General features: G+C 36.2%; 1 protein-coding gene across 1 annotated transcript; it reads right to left on the reverse strand.

Annotated features, from left to right (window-relative positions):
• Positions 1–7802: 7802 nt before the first annotated feature.
• LOC149219547 (uncharacterized) lies at positions 7803–8697 on the reverse strand. Its single transcript, XM_089384400.1, has one exon. The coding sequence runs from the start codon at positions 8529–8531 to the stop codon at positions 8175–8177; it is 357 nt and encodes a 118-aa protein (XP_089240526.1). The 5' UTR covers positions 8532–8697; the 3' UTR covers positions 7803–8174.
• Positions 8698–9528: the final 831 nt, after the last annotated feature.

Here is a 9528-nt window from a genome sequence, read left to right on the forward strand (position 1 = left end):
CTTGAATCTCTTTTTCTTTCTTTATTTAATTATTTTTTATTTTTTATTTTATTTTATTTGTTATAGCCAACTTATTCTCTCCTTCCTTGGTTCTCATTTTTTTTATTCATTGGTTCTTCTTTACCTTTCCTTCTCTCGGCATATTATCCTAATGATGGGTCTTGTTTGTGACTCAATATGTCGATTTTTTAAAATGTCTATGGATTTATCTCCAACACATGATTCTTTAAATCTCAACCACAGTAATGCTACATGGTTGCTGGTTTTGTATTTTTGTGCATATTGAAGCGATGTTATGCACTGTCAACGTGTCATGGAGGGATGTGCATCGTCAGATTCCTCAATGATCGACTACTTGCACGTAGTGGAAGTCTAAAATGGGGGACATTTTTGTACAAATCATTTATTTCCCTCCCAATCGACAGCATAGATAGGAGCGTGAGACTCGCGGTGTACAAATTATTTTTCTCCCTCCCAATTGATGGTATTGATAGAAGGAGCATGAGACTCGCGAGGGAATGAGAATGGTTGGAGCACATAATTGAGGCCATGCTCTAAAAACCATTGAAATAACATATAAAATAATGCTAATGAGTCATATGATGAAAATAATAATAAGCACAAGACAAATTTTATGGAAGACCTGACATGGCTAGTGGAACATTAGAGAAAGTAAATGTGAAAGACATAACAAAAGGAGGGACACTAATTATTTTGATAATCATATAAGCAGAGAATTGAAGGGGACGAAATCTCGAAGCAAAGAGCTCACACAACTTGAGGAAGAGGAACCAAAGTTTGTGAACCCGTTGTAGTGTTGGTCCTTATAAATCCAACTGAAATTATAACCAGCGTGAAAAATTTAACCTTTTGTGAAAGGCATAAGTCCATATGTTTGTTTTGGAACAACGAATAGCCCATTGAGGGTTGCATGTAGTGTTTATAGCTTTCTTTTAGTTGATAAGTGAATATGATTTCAATAAAGAGAATATACATGAGAAGGGAAAATTACATGAAGAACAATAACATGGCACACAAAGGAATATTAGTGTGGGGTCTAAGGCACCATAGTGGTGTTGCTAATGAAATTACCAAGTTGTTGAGAACTATTTTACTATGATAGAGGCCATGGAAGTGGTACAAAGAAGAGGAGTTGCAATAGGGCTCCATGTTGTGAGTGATGATGAGTGGTTACTATGAGTTTCACAATAAGATGTTGAAGAAGCCCAAGCTCCAAAGGAAATATATATGGAGGATCCCACAAATCTAAGAGGAATACCTAGGATCTCCATGTTGTGAGTGACGATGAGTGGGAACTATAAGTTCCACAATAAGATGTTGAAGAATCCCAAGCTCCAAAGGAAAGATATATGGAGGATCCCACAAATCTAAGAGGATACCTAGGATGGAGACTGCTACCTACTCAAGGAACCTGGAACCAAAAGAACTCATGATTGGATTGAGGAAAGAAGAAGTTCTTTGAATTCAAGTAAATCGAAGACCATAAGAGAATGAAGGTTGCATACAACAAGTAGAAACGTCATGCATGTCTATGGTGGGACAGTTAACAATTAGACATATAAAGAAAGGGCAAGGAAAAGATTAGGGCTTGGGAGAGAATGGTTGGCAAGATTAATGTTAATTTCCTACAAGTGAACTAAATGCAAAACTTGAGACAAAAGGAAAAGACAATGAAAGAATACATCATATATTTCTCAATTGTCCATCATATTTAGACAAAGTGAGGAGGATGTGTAGCTTGATACATCAATGGACTTAAATATGCTATCTAGGATATGCTCACTATAGTAAGAATTCACTTTGTTGTAGAGGCATATCAACTTGCCTTGAAGGTTGAGGAGAAGTTCTCAAGAAATTCACAGAGATCTTGAGCTAGAGGCAAAACCATGTCTAGCAAAGGATTAAAAACTGGAAGCAAAGTTGAGGAGACCGCTACAAGTGATAAGAGTCAAGGAAATCCTAAGGGCAAAGGAGGAAATTCAACGAAACATGTTTCAAGTGTGGAACACAAGGGCACCAAGCTTTTGAATATCCAAAGAATCTAAATATTAGTAGAAGGAAAGAAGGAAGAATGCATGTTGTTTAATGAGTGGAGAGTGTGGTTGGGTTAGTTTTGGAAAGAACGTGGATAGGTTGAATAATAACATGGAGAAGATCTCATGTTTTATATGGTGTTGTTAACACCAAATAGACAACTCGAAGAGAAAGATCTAGCAAAGAAAAAAAAAATATTTAGAACCAAGTGCAAAATTGGAGGTAAGCGTTGTTCTCCCATTATTGTTGAAAGTAGCATCGAGAATTTCTTTTTTACCAAGGTCATTCAAATGCTAAATCTGAAATGTGCACCTCACCCAAATGCACATAGAGTCTCTTGGTTGTAGAAGCGACATCATGTCACTACGTCAAAAAAATGCTTGATAAGTTTCCACCTAGGGAATTACCATGACTGACTTTTATGTGATGTTGTGCCAAAGGATGCTTGTCACCTTTTGTTAGGATAGCCTTCACAATTTCCCCTTAACACTTTTCATGATGGGTTGAAGAACACAAAGAGATTTAGAATGTTTCTTGTCAAAGAGGAAAAGAGAGACAACAACAACATTGGCAAGAGCAAAGCAATGTTGTGTACAATGAAGGATATTTTAAAGGAGGAAGAGAGGACGAAGTGTTGTTTACACGAGGCCAAGGATGTCAAATCATAACTGAAGAAAAGTGAGTTACTAGCTAAGGGTAAAGATTTATCAAGAGTAAGAGGGTCTTGTCAGATGAGTTTCTAAGGGGATTGCCACTTGTGAGAAATAAAGTTGATACTAGGCTCAACTTTACCAAACAAGGAACCCTATAGAGTGACTCCAACAAACAGTGACGAGATCAACAAATAATTCCTAAAGCTATTGGAACAAGGACTAATCAAGGAAACATTGAGTCCATGTGTGGTATCTGTTGTACTAGATTAGAAGAAAGTAGGGGGATAGAGGATGTGCACCAATTTAAGGGCCATCAACAAAATAACTAGCAAGTATTGATTTCCATTTCCAAGGATGGGCAATTTAATGCACTAGTTTAGTGGAGTGAAGTACTTCACCAAGATTGATACAAAAAGTGGGTATCACCAAATCATAATTCAAGAAGGTGGTGAGTGAAAGACATTGTTCAAGACAGAGGAAGGACTCTATGAACAATTGGTCATGCCATTTGGGTTAATAAATGCACCCAACACTTTAATGAGATGGAAGAAAGAAGCATTGAAACCTTACTTGGCAAAGTTCGTGGTTATTTATTGAGATGATATACATATGTTCAACAAGACAAAAAGAAGAACAAAAGATGCATTTGAAGCAAGTGTTAGAGTAGTTGAAGCAAAAGAAGTTGTTAATAAATCTGCAAGAGTGTTCTTTCATGATGGAGGAACTTGTGTATTTAGGATTTGTGATGTTTCAAGATGAAATAAAGATAGATATGAAGAAAGTGAAAATCATCGTTGAGTGGCCAATTTTAAAGAGAACACTTGAGGTAAGAAGCTTTCATGGATTAGCAAGTTTCTATAGGAAATTTATTTGAAATTTTACTGGCATTTGTGCCCCAATAACAATGTTCATTGGTACCCACAAAATGTAGAATAGACGGTGATATGGTGTCTTGTTAAGGCACTCCTTGTGTGAAGGTCACTAGTTTGAAAACTAGTGGGTACAAAACATCTAGCCATGTTAAGCTTTAGTGTGGCTCAAGCCAGATGTAATCCCCAAGTGATTTTGATGGCTTAGAAGTCCTTGAGTCATGGTTTCATAGACAAAGGCTAGTCCCACAAGTCATAAACAAGCTAGCAAACAAAAAAAACCAATGTGCATTAGTAAATGAGAATTTAAATGGAACACAGTAACACAAAGATAATTTAGGTTGTTGAAGAAGAAGCTAACCAATAAGATGGTGTTGGCTTTATTGAATTGTAGGAAAGTGCTTCAAGAGGGGATTGTGATGCCAATGGAACAACAATTGAAGCAGTGTTTATCAAAGATAGCAAGCCCAAATAATTCTTCAATGAGTCGTTGAATGATGTAAAGAAGAAATATCATATTTACGATCGAGAATTTTATGCCATCATTTAGGATTGAGGAAATAAATGTACTATCGGTTGCTTAAGGAATTTGTCCTATCCACTGATCATCAAGCAATGCAATACATAAACAACCAAGAAAAGTAGAATAAGGGGCATGAAATGGGATGAGTTCTTGCAAAGCTACTCTTTTTTTTGAAGTGTAGATTGGGAATGTTATATAGTTTTTATGCCTTGAGTAAATGGGCAACATTGTTGACTACCATAACTATGGAGATGGTAGGGTTGAAAGAGATGAAGAATGGAAACCTATCAAGGAACCACAGAGTGGAGATTGAATTCCATATATTTATTACTCTATCGAGTAAGGTTTTCTTTTCAAGAAAAAGAAGGTGCATCCCAAGAGTATTAATGAGGAAGCAGCTCATAAGACAACAACATATTGGTGGCTTGAGTGATCATTTTGAAATGGACAAGCCTTGAGCTTTGGTTGAGGAGCTCTACTATTGGCCAAGAATTGCCGAAGATGTGAAAAAATATATTGAGCATTGTAGAATTTTCTAGTATACAAAGGGGAAAGTTGAACGACCAAATTATAAAAAATCATTGTGCCATGGGAGCATATCAACATGGACTTTGTGTTGGAATGGCAAAGAACCCAAAGAGGTAATGATTGTATCTTCGTAGTTGTAGATGGATTCTTGAAAATGGAACATTTTATTCCATGAAAAAATATAGTGATACAAAAAATATGGTTCACAAATATTCATTTGCATAGTTTGAAAAGAAGAATATCTTCAAGTAGAGATGCCAAGTTTATTGGCTATTTTTGGAGGATCTTGTGGACAAAGTTGGTACGAGATTGAAGGTTAATTCTCCTTGTCATCTTAATAGGAAAACTAAGGTAGCAAATAGGAGCCTTGGAAATCTATTAAAAAGTTTGGTAGAAGAGAAACAACGACAGTGGGATGTGGTGTGGGTCCAAAAAAAGTTTGCATACAACAATTAAATGAATGGATCAACAGGAAAACATCCTTTCCCAATTGTGAATTTTAGGTCATCAAGAGGTATGATAGATTTGGCAAGCTTGTTTGAAGCAAGAGGAGTACAAATGTGGGATCATTTCCCAAGCATATGATCAAAATGCATGAGCATGTAAAGTAGTAGTTAGAATAACGCAACCAAAGGTTTAAGCAAATGGATGATAATATAAGAAGAGTGTGAAATTTGAAGTAGGAAACTTGGTGTTAGAATTCTGAAGAAAATTTCAAACAATACTTACCATTGTTGAATTTCCTTAGAAGGCATTTTGGATGAAGAGGTGCAGATCATTTACTAGAGAAAGCAAATTTTTGGAATGGGAAAGGGAAGAAGTTATAAACTAATTGGAGGAAAAGGCTAAGGAGAATTCGAAGTCAACAAATCAAATGGTATTCATTTAGTATGAAAGCAATGATTGAGAGGAAACAACATGGAATTTAAAAGAAAAACTTTGTTAAATCAAATGGCCATTGCATAAACCTTCTAACAATCTTATGAGTAAGAGCTTATTTTTCCTTTTACCTAGGGAGTATATTGCAAGAACACTTAGCAGCAGCTTCCTTATTAATAACAAATATCTTTGTCCTCATTGGTTTTTTTTTTTCCTCCATCCATACTATAAGCATGGTCCTAAATTGTTAATGTGTCATGGTTAGAGAGATACACATCATCAAATCACCCAATTATCATGGTATACGCATTATGGAAGTTTGACAAAGAAAACATCACAAGTGTGCAAAAAGACAAACATATATGATTTCCCATTATGAAGTTGAGAAATATTGGATAAAACAATATTCTCCACTTTTTTAATATGCAGAGAATATTGTATAAATATGGAGAATATTCCCATGGCCTAAGCCACCAGTTTTGAATCAAAATACAATAAGGAGAAATAAATATGAAAACGTGAAAATATGGGGCTAAACAATATTCCGGTGATACCCACCCTTATCCAATGGAAATACGATAACAAGTGAGAAAAAACAAAACTATGGAAACGTCCATCTGGTTAGTGGGCAGTTGGAGAAACTACAAAACTATGGAAACGTCCATCTGGTTAGTGGGCAGTTGGAGAAACTACAAGTAAAGGGAAGACAAAAAGGAAGAGGCTCTCATTATGCAATTTTGAAATTAAGGATTTCCAAACTGTTTTTAGTTTCTGACTTTCACTCTTGTTCTACCTGACAATTCTCAACCATACAAATGACACATACATATTTTTCTCAACCATACAAATGACACATACTTATTTTGATGACTATCAAAGTTTGTAAGCCATTTAATTTATATACATTATAGGGCTATGCTACTGATATACAATTAATTGCTATGCTAGTGATAATCATAAGACAAAGCAGTAGAGAGGACGAAGAGGTAGAGTCGGAGAAATAGGGAGAACAAATGAAGTCTCGAGGACAAAACCAGGAATGCATTGTACTGCTGGTTGCTGTTGATGGAAGCGACGGTAAAATATTTTGGGAATGACAGAGCCCATATGTTCATTTTGCAACAACTGGTAAAGTAGATTTAATATTTTGGGAAGGACATAAGCCCATATGTTCATTTTGCAACAACTGGTAATAGACTTGAGGCTTGTATGTAGTGTTCGAAAGTTTTCGATTTTAATAGACTGAAAACTTTTCTTCGACTATGCTCGTGCAATTGTTTCCTTGTTTTCATTGTGTGCTTCCAAATATATGCGTTGTGTGCTTTGAGTTGAATCGCAGCCTTGCAGACTTGCACTATGACCGCCTTAAAAGCTCTTCTAGGAGGTTTCCTTGATTACTAGTTCAGAAAAGATTTTGAGTGCCGTTGCACGGAGCTTCCATTAATGTCGAACTCCAGTTCAATGTCCAATTGTGTTGACAGCATCAAGGATTTTTTGGCGGATGCTCAAGGCACAGTGGAAGAATGTGCAACCTATCATCCGCCGCAGGATTAAGAGACTAAAACAGAGATACATTCTCAGTGTGAAACACATGTAATGCATATAATTCGAAGGAAAGCAAAGAGGGAAATATAGAGGGCACAAAAATCTCAAGTTCTGGGTATGGAAGATAAATGGATATTGCAACCATTGTGGGAATAGGGACAAAATGAGCCGAGAAAAACTCTTCTGCTCTAGTGATGGAAATTCAAAGTTATACACCTTCTCCGTAACTGACATTAGGAATCTTAGCAGAATTAAGGTTGTGGTCATGAACCGGATTTGCAGAGGTATGGCAGATGACCACATGTACCCAATTGGAGAATGATCCCAGATTAAATCCTTGATTAGTCGTATAAAGATCCTCAAGGTCTCAAAATTCAAAATTTCATGCAATCCCTAAAGGTCGAATCCTTAAAGGACGCACAATCCCCAGAGGTTGAATCAATCTAGCACTCTGTGGTCTCGAGAGGTTGAATCAGTCCAGGATCGTGTGACCTCTGAGAGATTTTATATCTCTGGACACTACAGTGATGGGCGATTTAATCTAATGCGAAAATAAAAAAAATATGAAGGGTAGCAAAAGTGAAGAAATGCATACCCTTGTAGGGTTTCTAATATCAAGAACTGGGACTTCAGCCCTCTACCACATAAAATCAAAACTTCATGTGGTTCAAATTCCCAATAGATCTGGACAATTACTGGTGGAAATCAGATTTAAAACTAACATCTGACACAGAGATGTACCTCATCTGGTGAAAAAAAATTGCAGCGATTGATTTAAAATACATATTATTACATACAATAACCTGCTGAGCCCATGCAATGTAATTTGCATTTGCTCTCTAAGTTTCAACAAATATTTAGTTATATACAGAGATTCTGAAAGACCTGCTTCATGCATGGTGCGGAGTCCGGACCATCCCTAAACCTTCATAAGCAATCCACTCATACATGATATATTTAGGGAAAGGCAGAAAAGTAATAAAAACAAAGCTTCAGATGACAGGGCAAAGATTTAACTTAACCTCAAATAGGGCATATTCGTTTATGGCGTCTGATTCATTTAAAGGATGCAAGGTCCATTTAGGGTCACTAGGAAGCCTCTTACTCTCGCCATAGACGCTGCTATTTGAGATATTTAGCAGTCCGGTGGATGTTGTTGACTCTGTCCTTCAATTTCTTAATCCTGCGGCCCATCTTAAACCGGAAGATGGGGTTGCAAGTTTCTACCTCGCAATCTTCCACTACGTCCTCAGCATCCACCAGAAAATCTTCAAGCCTCTCGATCCAATTGTTCATTGAACTGGAATTTGTTTTCTCTCCTGCCTCGTTTAGCAGGCATTTAATGGAAAAGAGCTCCTCACAAATAAACTCAAAATCCTTTCTGAAACTGATAATCATCGAGACTTCTTCGAAGAGCTTTTCAGCGATCATAGAAAGCACTTTTTCTGTTTGCGCGGTTACAACCGCTAGTTCTGCCATGTTTCCTCTCCTCCTCTTCCTCGACTCTCAGACTTCCATCCAATATTCTTTCCTGTAATACCTGGTAAAGCAAATCAGTCTTTGAACCTTGAGTTCTGCAGTCCAAAGGTGGAGTTAGTGTAACCCTCCTCAAAGGTAGATAAGATTGCCATATCAAAAGAAAAAGAAAAAGATAAAGAAATGAAAGAAACTGAAAGTTTGCCTTCCTTTGCAAGATATTCCTCTTATATCATATTTTTATTGTGTGGTGGGTCCCACTTGGTTTTTTGATGTCATATTTTCATTATGCAGTTGGACCCAACTGGGTTTTACAAAGGTGTCCCAACTGCAGAGAAATCAACAGGGAGTAGTGATTTAAAATGTCTTTCAATTACATTTGTGGAGTTAAATTTTCATTTTTTTTCAAGTGGAAAATTTATCATAACTCACTTGTTAAACAAGCACTGAGGAGAGTCATCTCTAGTTGTTTGTGAATGCAAGTTAATTCATCATTGTTATTCAAGGAAAACCAGGCCACCTTGGTGGTACATAAGGGCACAGGTTTTCACTCCTAGGAGATTCCTCTTGGTTTTGGGTTATTAACCTGTTTCCTTGTATTCAAAGAAGACCAACTCTTAGCCAAGCAGAAGCACTTTTAGGGCATACTTTGAGCCCATCATTTAACACCAATCTAATGACACCAATCTACTCATGTATGTAGTTAAAATGAGTAGATTGGTGTCATTTTCCTTTTTTTTAAATGTTATATGGTATTATTTGTTATTAATAATTTATATGGTAATTTCATAATTGTATTAAGTCAATGTGAAAAGATAAATATGGATTTAATACAAAGTACTGAATATTTGAAATTCCAATTAGAATATACTAGCGTCTTTCGTTTATGACCATGATATAAAGATTTAGATTAAAAAAATTAATTAATTTACAAATAACTTAATTTAAACTTGATCTTGTATAACAGTTTATTCTGCATATTACTTATTGTTAATTATTG

The sequence above is a fragment of the Pinus tabuliformis genome, chromosome Q (genome assembly GCF_031772625.1).
Source record: "Pinus tabuliformis cultivar Carrire ecotype Pingquan chromosome Q, CPIR1, whole genome shotgun sequence".
Lineage (NCBI taxonomy): Eukaryota > Viridiplantae > Streptophyta > Pinopsida > Pinales > Pinaceae > Pinus > Pinus tabuliformis.

Coding starts and splice junctions, on each gene's coding strand:
- LOC149219547 (XM_089384400.1), bottom strand. CDS start 8,531: ATGGCAGAACTAGCGGTTGTAACCGCGCAAACAGAAAAAGTGCTTTCT.